The sequence below is a fragment of the Leopardus geoffroyi genome, chromosome A2, assembly GCF_018350155.1.
Source record: "Leopardus geoffroyi isolate Oge1 chromosome A2, O.geoffroyi_Oge1_pat1.0, whole genome shotgun sequence".
Classification (NCBI taxonomy): domain Eukaryota; kingdom Metazoa; phylum Chordata; class Mammalia; order Carnivora; family Felidae; genus Leopardus; species Leopardus geoffroyi.
In genome coordinates, this window is record NC_059331.1 from 20,929,644 (window position 1) to 20,944,587 (window position 14,944).

General features: G+C 56.9%; 1 protein-coding gene across 1 annotated transcript; it reads left to right on the forward strand.

Moving 5' to 3' along the window:
- Positions 1 to 535: 535 nt before the first annotated feature.
- On the forward strand, positions 536 to 10,757 carry LOC123604934. The gene is made up of 5 exons (XM_045491076.1): positions 536 to 565; positions 1,992 to 2,686; positions 9,179 to 9,322; positions 9,965 to 10,172; positions 10,470 to 10,757. Exons 1-5 carry the CDS (start codon positions 536 to 538, stop codon positions 10,689 to 10,691), a joined length of 1,299 nt encoding a protein of 432 aa, XP_045347032.1. The 3' UTR covers positions 10,692 to 10,757.
- Positions 10,758 to 14,944: the final 4,187 nt, after the last annotated feature.

The window sequence follows — 14,944 nt, forward strand, 5'->3', positions numbered from 1 at the left end:
CTCTTGCTTCCCTGCTGCTTCTCAAGGGCTTGCGGATGGTGACATGACTACCCTTGGGAACCATAAAACAGATTCGTCAGTCCCTTCCTGGTACAGATTCCACATTCCACTGCGGGTACAATTTGGTAGAAAACCACGTGCAGTTGGGTGATGGGCTTCTACACAGGTGTGCGTGTGCATTCATATGCACATCCATAGGTGTGTGTGGCGGGGGACACGTGTGGGCACGTGTGTGTCCAGCTCAACCCACAGCCAGTTCCTGAACGGGCCTCTGAGTCATGCTCTGCTCCACCCTAGGGTGAGGACACAGTTTGGTGTGGTTACCTACTGGAGATCTGGTCAAGCAAGGAGGCCATAAAGGCTGGCAGAGGCCAATTGGCAAAGGGCCTTGTGTGCCTGGCTGGCTGAAAGGTTGGACTTCACATTGACAGTGGTGGCAAGCCTCATGGGGATTTTGGCAAGGAGTGATGCTGGGAGGCTGTTTCATGACAGATGCTGAGGCCTTCCTTACTGTAGGGGTGGGGGATGCCTGGGGATGTGCAGGGAGGTGGAGGAGGTGCCACAGGTGAGGGAGAGGTGCATCCTCTCAGTAAGGCCTTGGTGCTCACTGACTGAGGCCCTCTGGCACTGGGCTGGCACTCACAGGGGCTGGTATTTGAGTTTTAAATGGCTTCTGGGGTGCACAGTGCCCTGAGAGGTCACAGAACCAATGTATGGTGGCGGGGGGTGGGGCGGTCAGCTGAGGCTAGAGTAAGCTGACCCAGCCTGGGAGAGAGCCCCCTCATGTCTCAGAGAAAAAATGGAGAGGGCAGCCTGATCCCTCTGGATCTGGAGCACGTGTGAGGGACATGATGAGGCCCAGATTGCAGTGGGGGAGACCTGGCTTCACTGCAGGCTAGGAGTCCCTAGCTGAGTGAGAGAATTTGGGGTGTGCTAGGGGAGAGCAGGGGGTATGTAGGGGTGGGGGGATACTGACAGACCACTCAGGGTAAAGCCAATGGCTTAGGCAGGCCACTGCATGAGAGTGGGGTCACAGAGCTGTGGTGAGCTGAGTCCAGGCCAGGAAGAGTGGCCTTTCTTCCTGAGACAGGGATGACTGCTCTCTGGGTAATCACTGGGACCAGTCCTGGGGCTTTGTTCTCCTACTTCCCCTGGCTTGGGTTGCCCTTGAGACTGTAGAGGCTGGATGGGTTGGGCTATGGAGGACCACCTGGGCCCTTGATACTTGATGGCCATAGTTCTGATTCCACCTCTCTGTACATGTTGGTCCATCTGGGGTTGTTGCCTGCTCAGATGAGGAGGCTCTGGCTAGGGAAGAGGGCAAGGGAGAGTTAGCTCCTGGAAACAAGTACCCCATCTGACCAGTCCTAGGGGGACAAATACCACTGGCAGCTCTGCCTTATGGGTCACTACCCCCCACAGTCTTGTCCACTGCTGACTCCTTGAGGGTTCAGGCAGCTGTAGGACCTGGCTCTGCCCTGGCCAGATAGCCAGAGGCTGGACCCCCAGGATGCATCCCACTGCGGAGATCCACCCCCTGGCCCCTGCATACTCCCAGCCTTTCCTGTCTCTCCTCTGGCAGCCAGCAGAGCCACCCTGCTGGCCTCTCTGGAGAAGTGTGAGCAACACACTCTGTCCCCGTGTAGCTCTGCCTTTCCATCCCTAGCTCCAGCTGAGAAGGGGGCGGGGCCCCAGCAGTGGCTTCTGCCCCCTCCATCCACTCCCACCCACCTGCCCAGCTTCAGGGTCTCTGGATCTCCTGGTAGCCCTGGGTCATCTCCAGTAATTGCACTTGTAGTCTCACGAAAGAGCCAGGGCTCTGTCTCCACCTATTCTCTTCCTCCCCCTGCCCCCCACTTTCCTCCCTGTCCAGTTCAGGAAGCTGACCGCAGGAACATCTCTGGGCTCTGGCCTGAATCCCTACTGCTCGCTACCGTGGGTGAAGCCATCCTGGGGTTCCTATTTTGAGGGAGTTGGTCAGAGACCCCTAGCAGAGGGAGAAGTGCCCCTCCCCACATGTACCTCTGTGGGTCTGGTGGTCAGGAGCATGGGGTGAAAACAGCCAGACTGTGGCAGGGGGCAGATCTCTCCTTCTCTGCCCACACCCCCCACCTGGGCAGCGGGAGCAGCCCAGCACATCCCTGACCAGCAACCAAAACCCCAGCAGGGACAGACACTTCAAGGGTCACAGCCCTGTGGGCAACCTCACAGCCACAGCCCTGCCAGAGGCAGGGTTCAGAGCCCTGGACTCCAGGACTGGGCATACACTCGAACCTTCAGGAGTGGCTACTCCGGGCAGACCAGCCCCCGCCCACCCAATCAGGCCCCCCTGCGGGTCCCCCTCAGCCCAAGGCCACCGGCAGAAGCCAGGCACCAGGTCAGGGAAAGAGCCTGCCAGCTCCCGAGCAGCTTTGCCCCTGGCAGCCAACTGGCTGCCCCTCTGCCCTTGGGTCCTGCTGACCGCCAGGGCATCAGGCACTCCCAACTGCTGTGCCCGCTGCCTCTGGCCGGGAGGCGCCGCACCGGACTGCCGGCGTCCCCACCTGCCCGCCCCCCAAGGCTCTGGCTGCCGCGCCCGGCGTCCCGGCTCCCCGCTCACCTCGGTGGCGGTGGCGCTGTCTCCGCACCAGAGGCACTGCAGTGTGGGAACTGTCCCGAGGAGCCAGTTCTCCGCTGAAACAAAGAGGTGGGGGAGAGAGAGGGGGGCAGCGGGAGAGGGAGAGGGTGAGTGAGCGGGAAGGAGCGGAGGCTGGAGGGGAAGAGAGAAGGGAGAGGGTGAGGGAGGAGTCGGGAGGGAGGGGAACGCAGGGAGATCGCTCCTGACTCCCGGGACTGTAGGGCCGGCGCGGAGGGGAGAGGAAGTGGGGAGGGGACCCGAAGGGGAGAGATTGTTCGAGGGGCCGCGCAGTGAGGGGCGTGGGCCAGAGAGGGAGCCGGGTGACAGGCAGGACTGCGGGCGGCTGCGGGCTGGGGGCTGGGCCGGGTGGGGTGGGCAGGGGGCCCCACCCGTCCTCTGCCTGCTCTGGCACTTGGGTGGGCAAAGGCCACGAAGAGGAATGGGAGGGAGAGGTGGGCCGACAGGCGAGGGCTAAGGGGCTGGGCTGGTGGGTGGGCTGGCTGGGAGGACGGGGTCTGGGGACAAAGGCGGGAGAAGAACAAAGGTGTCCGAGTGGAGGAATCAGCCCCTGCTGACCTCTGGGTGCCGCAGTCCTGAGCGTCCTGGACAGAGTCTCCTAAATGGAGGGCAGGTCCACTCTGGGGCGGTCCAGGCTCTGAAGTGGCAGCCTGAGGTCAAGGGAAGAGGGGATGGGCTATGAGAGTGGGCAGGGCCCCTTCCTTCTGAGAGAGTTCGGAACACAGCGGCTGCAGGGACTGACCACATATCAGGATGACCGCGTTGCTGTCTCTTTGCGGGAGGGGATGGTTGATGGGGTCTGAAGCTTGGCCTGAGAGCCGGGTGGGGCAAGTCCCCTTTTAGGGAAAAGCATTTGGGATTTGGGGATGCAGGGGAGGTGGAGGGGTGGTGGGCACCGTGGGGGAAGGGGAGGGATGGGGATGAAGGGTGTGGGGAGCTGGGGACATTTCGGGGATGAGGCCGGGCAGGTCCAGAGCTCTGCCCCTCAACAGGCCCATCAGCAGCAAAGGCCTCCCTCTGCACACCCCACAGTTCTGCCAGGGACGGGAGAGGATAATGAGCCACTTCCCTTCTAAGCACTGCTGTGACAGCCAAGGGCACCAGGGAGGCTAGTATGGGCTGCTCAGGCACAAGTCTGTGATAGTGCTGCAGCGGGGCAGGGAAGGCCGGCTGGCCTTAACCAGAGCTGTCCCATCCCTCTCTGGTCCTGGGTATGGTGCCCTGGGCTGGCCCAGTCTCCTTTCATGCCCAGAGGCACAGAATGCCCTCCTAAGCCTTCTGACCAAAAGAAGTTCCTCTTCTTGTCCCACTGGAGACTCCTTATAGAAATTCCAGAGCACTTTCATTCTCTGGAGAGCAGGAGAAGGGGAGGGAGCCGTGGGTTGGCCTGATGCTATGACTGGAAGAGAGGAAGACACTCAGCCCCCCCCCCCCCATCCCACCCTGCACGGAAAGGGTGAGAGCTACATGCCCCTTAGTCTCTGCATAGCCCTACTCCCTACCACTGCCTCAGGGAAGCCCACCTAGCCCCACCAAGCAGGGCCGCATCAACCCAGCTGCCACTGGCTAGCTACACCTTCCAGTAGCCTGGAATCTAGAGAAAGGAAAGAATCTTCCTCCCCACTTTTCCTCTCTCCCTCCCTTCCTTCCATCCTTTGTTCCCTCCTTCCACTTTTTATTTAGAAATAATTTCAAACTTACAGAAAAGTTGTCAAAATAAGAATAGTCTAAGACGCATATACCCTTTTTGGCCATATGCAACTATTGTTAATATTTTGCTTCACTTGCTTTCTGTATGTATTTGCCCTCTCTCTCTCTCTCTCTCTCTCTCTCTCTCTCTCTGTGTGTGTGTGTGTGTGTGTGTGTATGTGTGTGTGTATAAGAGAGAGAAAGAGATCATAATTTTTTTCTTGACCATTTGAGAGTAAAGTTACAGGCATGATGGCTGAAAGGATGGTTTCCTATCTATTTCTGGCTCCTGGAGCCAGTCTGAGGAAGTCCAGGCCACATTGTGTGGAGTGAATGAAGGTCTGGAACAGGCAAGGAATGAGCGGACATCACCTACTAGGAGCTCGAGGCCTGGAGAACTGGAGGCCCTTGGCCAAGGCCACCTGAGAGTCTGGCTGGTCCAGGGCTAGGCACCACTCATTTTCTGCTCCTTCGGCCTGAGAAGCAGGAAGCCATTGCCCACCAGAGCAAGCCTGTGGTGTCTGCTGGGTGTGGAGCTGCAGCATATGTCTGTGGAGCTGGCAGGAGGCGGGTGGGGTAAAGCTGGGAGAGCAGGGATGCCCACGCTGTGGCAGCTGGGCACACTCAGGAGATGGGCTTGAGAAGCCCATCCTGGCTCTCAGGGAGTGGAGAAGCCACTCCCTGGCTTGAGAAGCCTCAGCTGCTGGAGGCCCTAGCCCCAGGCCCAGTGCCACGGCTTTGAATTCTTGCCTTTGGACCCTCTCCACAGCCCCATGAGGGACAGGGCAGGGATAGGGGCCCCCACTTGATAGCTGATCCATGCTAATTGGCTTAGATAGGGCAGAATGGGGGCCCTGGCCATGCGATGGTCTCTGACACAGGGCTGGCATTCCTTCTGTCCCCCAGTGCCCTCACATGTGTTGGAGTTCCATGTGGAGCTGTCCTTCAGATGACTTCTCTCTTATCCCTCCTAACCCCCATCTGAAGGTTACGGTTAAGTGTGGCATTTAAAAATCACATGGTGAGGGGCGCCTGGGTGGCTCAGTCAGTTAAGTATCTGACAGTTGATTTCCACTCAGGTCATTATCTTAAGGTTTGGTTCATGAGTTCGAGCCCTGCGTCGGGTTCTATACTCATGGAGCCCGCTTGGGATTGGCTCTCTCCCTCCTTCTCTGCCCCTCCTCCACTTGTTCTCTTGTTCATTCTCTCTTTCTCTCTCTCTCAAAATAAATAAGTAAACTTAAAAAAAAAAATCACATGGTGAGGGACGCCTGGCTGGCTCAGTTGGTGGAGCATGTGACTCTTGATCTCAGGGTCATGAGTTCAAGCCTCATGTTGGGTGTAGAGCTTACTTAAAAAAAAAAAAAAAACACAACTAAAACCTCTTGTATCAAGTACAATAAAATGAAATGAAATGAATGTCATAATAATAAACTTATAAATTTTGGGGGGGGGAATCCCATGGTGAAAGATGATCTGAGCTCTGAAGCCCTGATTTCCTCTCCCTTATAAGTGAATTCCTCTTCCTCCATGAAGCCCTCCAGACTTCCTTAGATCTTCCCACATCACACGACTTCTGGGGAATGCCAGCCCTGTTTGTTCCTTTACTGGTTCACACTGGTGCTGTATCAGGGCCTAGGGCTTTGTTCTGTCATCAGCCTCTCTCCTTCCTGCTGCCCCAGGCCAGGCATATAACTGATGCCCCATAGGTGGATGGCAGTGGCATGGTTAGTCCTGCCAGGATATTGATTCTCTCTGATGCCCCTGTGCCCACCATCTGAGAGTCCACAGGCTCTGGGCTGGCTGAGGTGGTGGTGGGGTTGGGCAAGGGGATCTACCCGAGAGAGGGAAAAGGCTTGTTTAAGGCTAAGCCTGTTAGGGCAACGGCAGGCCTCCGGCTTGGGTCTCCGACCGCCTATTTAGCACCTTGTGCTTCTTCCCCTGGAGCACGGGCAAGCCTGTCTGGGGTGGAGGCTAAGGGTGCTCCCCAAACCCTTGGGTGATTGCAGGACCTGTAGAACCAAGGGAAGAAATGCATCCCCTACCTCTGTTACCCCCAGCCCACCCATGTGAAAGCCCAGGGTATACCGGCCTCCTCTCCCCCTGCCCATCCCCCAAAGAGATTTCTGCCAATTAGCACATACGCTATTTACTTAATTAGGGTAATGACATAATTAGTGTAAGTTGGGCTCCATCACATGGCTTCAACATGCAATTAGGAGCCGTCAGCGGGAGGCGACATTGTGGAAAAACTCATTCAATTTTGGTTCCAGCATGGAGGCCGGAGCAGCTGCCTCTGCTTGGGAGGCAGGCAGGCAGCAGCCACTGTGTGTGTGGGGTGACTGTAGGCAGCCACAGACAGCATAGGACAGGAGAGTCAGTGGGGGTGGGGGGGCAGAATGGCAGTTGCCAGGGCTGAGGGTGTCCCTGGCCAACCCTGCCTCTCCCATCGCTTACAGATGCTGTCACCCCCAGAACCCCAGGGCAGGGCAGGGGCTCTGGCTTGGCTGGGGTGACTGAGACTGGGAGCCTGAGCACTCCAGGCCCCTCTGCCCCTAAGATGCCACCCTTAGCAGGATGTGTCTTCTCTCTTCAGGGCTTTGCTGCTCACAGGAGCCACCGTTTCATATCCACTGGCCTGGTGGCTGCTCATGGTGGCCCTATGAGGCCACAGACTGGAAGGACTGGAATGACTACTATTATCCTCATTGGACTAGTAGGGAAACTGAGGCTCAGAGCAAGCGAGGTGGTAGAGCCAATCATGGCAGCGCTGACCCTAAGAGGCAGCCCAGCATGGCTGGAGACTTCTCAAGCCCAGGCAGATCACCCTCAGCCTCAGGGAGGTCTCCTGCTCCATAGGCTCCTTTTTCTGAGAGGGGGCAGAGAATCATAGGGGTCCCCAGACTGCTGCTCCCTCAGCCTTCCCTCCCTTGCACAAGGCTGGGAGGCAGGGAGACCATCCATGGCTTTCCTTTCCCCTTAGTGAGCCTCCCAGCTTTCCTGGGCAGTGGGAGCAGGGAAGTGAGGGAAGATGGGAGGCAGTGCCACCATTGTGCCAGTAGGGAAACTGAGGCTCTGGGGCCACCAAGAGGAACCTAAATCAGGCCTCAGCAATCCTACTCCCTGCCTGGCTCAGTCACCTGGGCTATCCTCTCCCCCAGGCATCAGTTTCCCTGTGTGAAAGGAGAGAGTCTATGACCCATGGTCTCACACATCCTGGGACTATCCAGAACCCCCCCGGGAAGGTGGGGCCCACCTTGACATCTATTTAACCTCCTTCTAAGTTATGTCATCATAGCTGTCCCTCCCCTTTATGTCCCACCTGGGCCCTGCCTAGTGGTCGGGGCCCCTGGGGAGACAGCTCTGACTGGCAATTCTGCCTGTTCCAGGCTGGGCTTCCTGCCCTTCTGAACTGGGGAATCCCTGGGCTCTGGGGGCCATCTTAGACTCTCCCAATCAGTGGTGCCCCATCTTATAGGTGATACCCCCAGATGGCTGGATTCTGCTCTTATCTGACCTCCTCCCTAGGTCTACAGCAGTGTGGTCAGAGTGGGGCTGACTTGTTTGCTAATTGCTGACTATGGACCAAACACCTTGGGCCTGGCTACTGGGGCAGGGATGGGAAGGGATGGGCAGACAGAGGTGAGGGTAACTACCTCCAGGGGATTATGACCTCAGAGTTCAGACAGACTCAGGCCTAAGGAGTGTCCTCCAAAGGGTAGGCAAAGATAAGTGCCAGGAAGAGCCAAGACTAAGGGCCACACTGAGTAGAGATCTGACCCTCTCCTTCTGGTCAGGAAAAGCAGCACCTGCCAGGCCTGGGGGAGGCAAGGCTTTCAGTCCACAGAAGATGTATTTCGGGTACCAGTGTGAGTAGAGGCTGGGAGGCCAGAGTAGGTGAGGGGATGCCATCCTCAGGCATGAGGTATTCGGGTAGGCTCTGGGGAGCTGGAGGAAGGGGCTGGGGACTCTGGCTGTTTGTGGGAGGGTCAAGGAATTCTCTTAACATCCATTCAACAAAAAGTCCCCTTCACGTGTTAGGCATATGGTGTTCTAGGCTGGGAATTCAGTAGGGACCAAGACAGATGCAATCGCTGCCCTCTGGAGCCTATACTTCAGTTGTGAGAGACGGGAACAGTATCATGCAAGTGTGATGCAGAAGATCCTACTGCTCAGAGTGTGGTGCTAGGGCTGGGGGACACGTTAGGCTATAGGGCCAGGGAAGGCTACGGTGACATTTAAGCCAAGATCTTAGGGATCCAGAGATTTGGGGAAGAGCATTCTAGGCAGATGAGCAGCAAGGGCAAAGTCCCTGAGGCATTGAAGAACAATTCACATAACTGGGGCAAGGAAAAGAGAAGAAAGGAGGTGGATGAGATCAGGGAGGCAGGCAGGCCCCTACAGCTCAGGCTGAGGCCCATGGACTTATTCTGTGCGTGATGGGAAGTCGTTAAAGGGTTTAAACTGGGAACTGATTTTTAAAAATCACCGTGGCAGCAGTGTGAAGGCTGGAAGACCAGGGCACGGCTGTCCAGATGGTAGAGGATGACGGCCGGGACTGGGGTGCTTGCTGGGAGGGGGCAGGAAGATGGCACCTGGGATATGGTTTGGAAGCAGGGCCAACAGGACTCCTGATGGTTGGCTGTGGGGTGCCAAGGTTGTCAGGGCAGCTCTTCGGTTCCTGGCCTGAGCACATGAACCAATGGCGTGGCCATTTTCCGAAGAGGGGAATAGTGGGAAGAACTGGTTAGTGAGAGGTAGATCGAGTGCTGGATAGGGCTGGAGGCACCAAGGAGATAGTTGTCAGGTTTAAGTCTGGAGTTCCAGAGACAAAGGGAGCTGACTCATCTTTAGCAGAGACACAAGAACCAAGGTTCCCATCCAGCCCCAGGAGCCCAGAGATTCAAATGAGCCAACCATCTGGAAGCCCCCAGAAGGACCAAAGCAGGGGCCAGCTGGGAAGGACCCTGCTTTCAATGCCTCCTTCATATCTGCCAGGTGAGCCAAGACCACCTCAGCTCACCCCAAGGCTGCAGAAGTAAGCCGATTCCACAAAGTTGGCTTTTCTGAGCCAAGGTCCAAATGGGCTGGATGGTGTTGCCCTGGAAACCCTGGAGGCCAGCTGTCCAGGTGATCCTCTGCCCTCCCCTACCAGGCCTGGTGTGGGAGGGGCTAGAGCCCACCCTTACAGGACCCCACCATGGCTTAAAATGCTCCTTCAGAGTGTCTGGGACTACTCACCTCTATCACCACAAGTTAGCTGTGTGTCCTCAAGTAAGTCACTGATGTCTCTGGGCATCGGCCTCCCCACTGGAGGCAGTTGGAGGAGTAATTCCCTTCAGCCTCAGCTGAGGCAGGACGGCCAGAATGATGGGGCTGGGGGAGGGGCACTGTCCCTACACATGTGGCCCATGGCCCCTGCCTCACTCCCCTGTCCAGACTCTCAGTTCCTTGGGGCCCACTCATGGCAGACGGGCATTACTCCTGGGTATCCCTTCTGCAGGGAGAGGAGGTGGCTGCTACCACCAAAGCCCTCCTCCAGGTCCCTCGCTCCTCCATGCCAAGCACATTAGGGGATAATTAAGTAAAAATAGGCCTTCCGACCAGTGTAGCTCATTAAGGCCTAATTAAGTTAATTAGTTCCAGGTGTGGATGGCGAGGCTCAAGTGAGGCGACGGCTGTTTGCTGTAATTGCATTTTCGCTGCAGCAGCGGTGGCGGTGGTAACTGTGGTGGCAAAGGCGGTGGCTTCCTCTGAGGCCTGGAAGCCCGCCAGGGAGGTCGGGGAGGGGTCTGGAGCCAAGCAGGCCTGGACCACCCACAGAGAGCTGTATAGCCAGAGGTTCCAGGTCAGCAGGGCCCAGGGAAACCTGCACTCTCTGCAGGGGTGGTGGGAGGCTGGGGAAGCCAGGGGAGGGGGGAGTACAAGGCCACCAACAGGCATCCTCCCCGCTGGCTGAGAGTGGCGGGTGCAGGTGCATCGTGGCTTGTCCCTCACACCCATGGTGGTCCCCAGGAAGACTGGCAAATGGCTTTGCTAAAGGGGAATGTGTGACTCCGAGGCGGTGGTGAGACCTATAGGAATCCACCTAAATCACCCCCTCCATTTGGCTCGAGTCTCTAACTCCTGTTCCTTTCTGCTGCAGGTGCGTGGCTCTGAGACCCTCTCTTTGCGGTTCAAGGCAGGAGTGGGGTCACACAAGTCTGGGGTCTCTGCAGGGGACCTGCTGGCCTCATCAGTCTCCTGCCCCAGACGTCTCCCCAAACCCACTTCCTGCCGCAGCTTCAGGACTCACCTGTGTAGGACAGCCCTCCCAGCCTTGGTTGATGAGGGAACATGGGGCAAGCTGAGGGCAAATACAGGCTGACAGCACGCTGCCCCCCACCCCGGCCCCCTCTACCGGGGGGAATATGTGTGATATTCCTCGGACACTCCTGGCTACCCAAGAACAAAGGAAAGGGGTTTAGGTGTCTGCCAATAGGCATCTCTGGGACACATCACTAGACCCTGTCGTGTCTTTGGGGCTGTCCTGGTGAAGGGGGTCTCTCCTCAGCCTGAGGCGCCTGCATAGCCCGGGGTCCCACAGAGGGGGCAGTCCCAGCAGAAGCTCATTCCTAATAGGCGCAGTTGTGTGGATCATCACCAGACTCCTGCCATGAGACTGCCGTGTGGGGGGGGCCCGGGGCAGGAATCCCTGACTCCCCTGAAGAATCAGAAAAGCCAGCCCGGGACAGAAGGACAAGTGGTGCTGTAGCCTAGTCCCTAAAGCCATCCTGTGACCCTCCTTCTGTGCTGTCTCATTCCAGGAGCTGTGTCCACAGCCGGCTCTTGCCCCCAGGCTCTCTGCTTCTGCTCCAGGGTTGGTTCCCGGTTGAAAGTCAGAGCTTGTCAGACCGCAGTGATCGTGCTCACCAGCTCTTGGTGACCCAGGAGCTCTGGATTCCTGTCTGAGGGGCAAGAGCACCACTGAGGAGGAACTAAGGGTGCAAAGGTCCAGAGCAGCGAGGGTGGATAAAGGGATGCCAAGTCCTGGGTAGGCTGGGGGTGATTCTGGGGGAGCAGGGGATGTGGGGTGTGTGTGGGGCTGGCGAGGAGCCAGCTTTGTGCTGAGGGGGCCTTGTTCATTTTCACCCCGGCTTCAGGAGGGAGGGTTCACTGAAGGTTCGTAGACCTCGCTTGTTTTTACAGACTGGGAAAGAAAAGAAGGGATGTGCCCACAGTCACATAGCAGGTGGGACCTGGGCCACCACAGCCTGCTCCCACCCCTGCCAAATCCTGGTGACTAGGTTCCTCTCTATGGGGTATGTCAGAGGAGGGACTACCTAACCTCTGGGGTTCAATTTTATTTGGTTTAGGGGCCTGCCTTGGGGTCCTGCATCCCCAGGAGGTCTTGCTTATTGTGGCCTGATCTACGCCAAGGCCCAGGTTTGCTCTGTGCCTTAGTTTCCCAAGTCATACAGGGGAGTTCACAAAGTGAGATTTGGCCTGTACTCTGCCTCTTCTCACAGTGCACAGGGGAGATGGGTGGTCCACAGCTCCGGGCAGAGAGGGGACAGGAGTGCCTGGGGCCCAGGTCACCTCCAGGCCTGTAGATCCAGCTCTGAGGGTGTGGTCAGCAGCCAGGAGAGGAGGCTGCAGGGGCTGGTGGCCAGAAAAGCCCAGGGTTTCTGGTATCTGGTGTTCTTTAACCTGCCCTCCAGCTCCCTCTGCCTTGGGTTCACGGCTTCACCCCAGCTGAGTGCATCCTGAGGCAAGGCTCTCCCCACCCCTGCTAATTATGGCTGGTCACAAAAGCTGGACCGTGACCAGACAAAGGAATAGGGATGAAAGTGCTGGTTGTCATGGCAACCTGGAGGGTTGCTGAGACCCAGGGGAGGGGCTTGGCTGTGTGCCTGAGCCCAGGCATCTGGATGACCTCTGAGCATAAGCCAGGGTGGCCCAGGGGCTCATAGGGATTCCCCCTCCTGTTCTGGGCCTACCAGAACTGCACGTACAATGGCAACTTCACCCCCTCCATGGCAACACCTGCTCCCTGGGCCTCTCCCAGTGGCCCCATTATCCTGCACCTGCTGCCCCCCGTCCCACACCTGCTCCCCAATCCAGGCGCCCTTCCCAAGGTCCTCTCTGCCCATCCCCATGCCCAGCTGCCTGCTCTGAGGGCCAGCCAAGAGGGGCTGTGGAATCAGGAAGGGTCCCAGGGAGGGCCCTGGGCAAGGGCAGAAGGTCCAGCTGCCAAGCCAGCGCTGCCTGATCAGCAGTGTACGTGCTCATGACAAGACCTCCTTCAGGGCCTCAGTCTTCTCACCTGTAAAATGGGAACAGCCATTCCTGCCCTCAGGGCCTACCGAGAGTAAGTTTATTTCTGCTTGGAAGGAGATCTGAGACCAGGATGTCACCAGAGCTGGGTCAGGGTAGACAGTGAGGTTGGAAAGAGAAGAGAGAAAGGGTCGTCTTGGGTCATATTCTCAGGGCCATCTCTGTTAGACCACTTGGAGACCTGAATGTCTTCCTGTCACAGCTTGGAGGATCACAGCTTGGAGCCGGAGAGGACATTTTCCAGGGAACCCTCAGGGTAGAGGGGATCTGGGCAGGAACCCCATCAGTACCAGGTTCTTGAGTGGCCTGTCAGGAGTACTAAGGGACACCCCTCCGCATCAGGGAGAGTGCATACTCCCAGAGAATGGCCTGAGGGGTCTCTGGTGATCCAGTAGTTTAATTCAGGTCAGGAAACTGAAATCCTAGGAGCTGTAGTTTCTGGCTGTCTGGTATCCCATCACCAGAGAGTGGAATGGAGGGACAAGAGAGCAGGAGGCGTGGCTCGCCGATGCCCCAACTGCTCCTGGAAAGGGATGGGGATTCCCATGGCGACTGGTTTTTGTCCTGTGGCTCACATTCTAGAGGTTCCCTACACCCTATGGGACAGCCCCAGTTTCTCCTCATACTTGGCTGTAACCTTGGGTGAGGCCCTTCCCTTCTTGCCACCTCGGTTTGCCCACCTGGAGAGTGGGAGCAGATTGTCAAGGAGGCGGTCAGCTCCAGCTGCTGCCCCAGCTGTTTGAAGGCTCCCTAGCCATCCTGGCCACTGATGGCCGCCCCATCTCTCTAGTGAGGAATTTCCTCCCTTGAACAAAGTATCCTTACTGACCTGTCTGGAATTTTTCTTTTCTTTTCTTTTCTTTTCTTTTCTTTTCTTTTCTTTTCTTTTCTTTTCTTTTCTTTCTTTCTTTCTTTCATTTCCTCCTTCCTTCTTTCCTTCCTTCCTTCCTTCCTTCCTTCCTTCCTTCCTTCCTCTCTTTCTCTCCCTCCCTCCCTCCTTCCTGCCTTCCTTTCTCTCTCTCTTCTTTCTTTCTTTCTTTCTTTCTTTCTTTCTTTCTTTCTTTCTTTCTTTCTTATTTACTTATTTTGAGAGAGAGAGCACACGTGCAGGGGAGGGGTAGAGAAAGAGAGAATACAAAGTAGGCTCTGCATGGTCAGTGCAGATCCCGACATGGAGCTCGAACTCTCGAACCATGAGATCAGGAGTCAGATGCTTAACTGCTTAATCGACTGAGCACCAGGCACCCCGACCTGTCTGGGATTTCTTACATATTCCCTCCCAGAGGTGTGGCAGGGGCAAAGCTTTTGCCAGGAATGGGGGCATCTGGGGCAGGGCAACAGTCCTGGTGTCCCTCAGACCATTCTGTATAGGTGGTTCTGGTGCAGGCCTCAGCAAGTCTTGTGGACTCCACTGTGCAGATGGAAAAACTGAGGCCTAGCAAGGGAAGAGATTTGCCTAGTGAGTCAGCCAGGCCTCCTGCCCTGTTCATAGGACTTTCTAGGGGTGGGTCAGAATGGTTGTCTGGTCCCCAGACTCAATAAACTCAGGCTCCCTGGAGAAGGGAGGTGGGGGCACTTGGTGGGTCATGGAACCATGATGATGAGGCCATCCCCAGTCTGCCAAGAGATCATTCAGTCAGTGTTCAGTGTTCAGTGAGTTCCTTGGGGCCAAGGGGAAATCAGAGGCACTCAGAGCCTAATTACGACAAACAGCTTCCTGTGTAGGGGTCTATCACTGGGACCCCCTCTTGGCCCCTGCTCCTGGAGAGTGGAAACTCAACATCCTGGACCCTGTTCTGGGGACGGTCTGGAATTTCAGGTCAGAGGGAGGTAGGCTGGGGAAGAGGGTGTGAAGGTGAGACTGTATACAGCTGGTCGATGGTCACCATCTCCGGGGTGGTGGCTCTCATGTGTGTTATTGTTTCTTAGTTATCTCCCTAAGGGTTCTTCTAGGACTCATCGATCGGCAGGGCTGCTGGGAAAAGCAGCACCCCCACCGCCACCCCCCACCATTCCTGCTGTTCAAGCCCACCCTCCAGTTGGGTGACACAGCAGTGACCAATGTATGGTTGCCTACCGAGGTGTACTGACCATGGTCCTTTGGGCCCCTGAAGAGAGTATAAGCGTGTTCTGTGGGCTGAGGCAATCAGGGAGGGCTTCCTGAGGAGGTGTGGCCTGAGACGGGATGGGAAGTTCTAGAAAAACTGAGAGGGAGGAAATTCTCACTAGGAAGCTCCACGTGAGTACAGGTGGCAATGGGTTTGGGCTGGGGGCTAGGATGAGGCCTCAGCATTCATGGGCCGG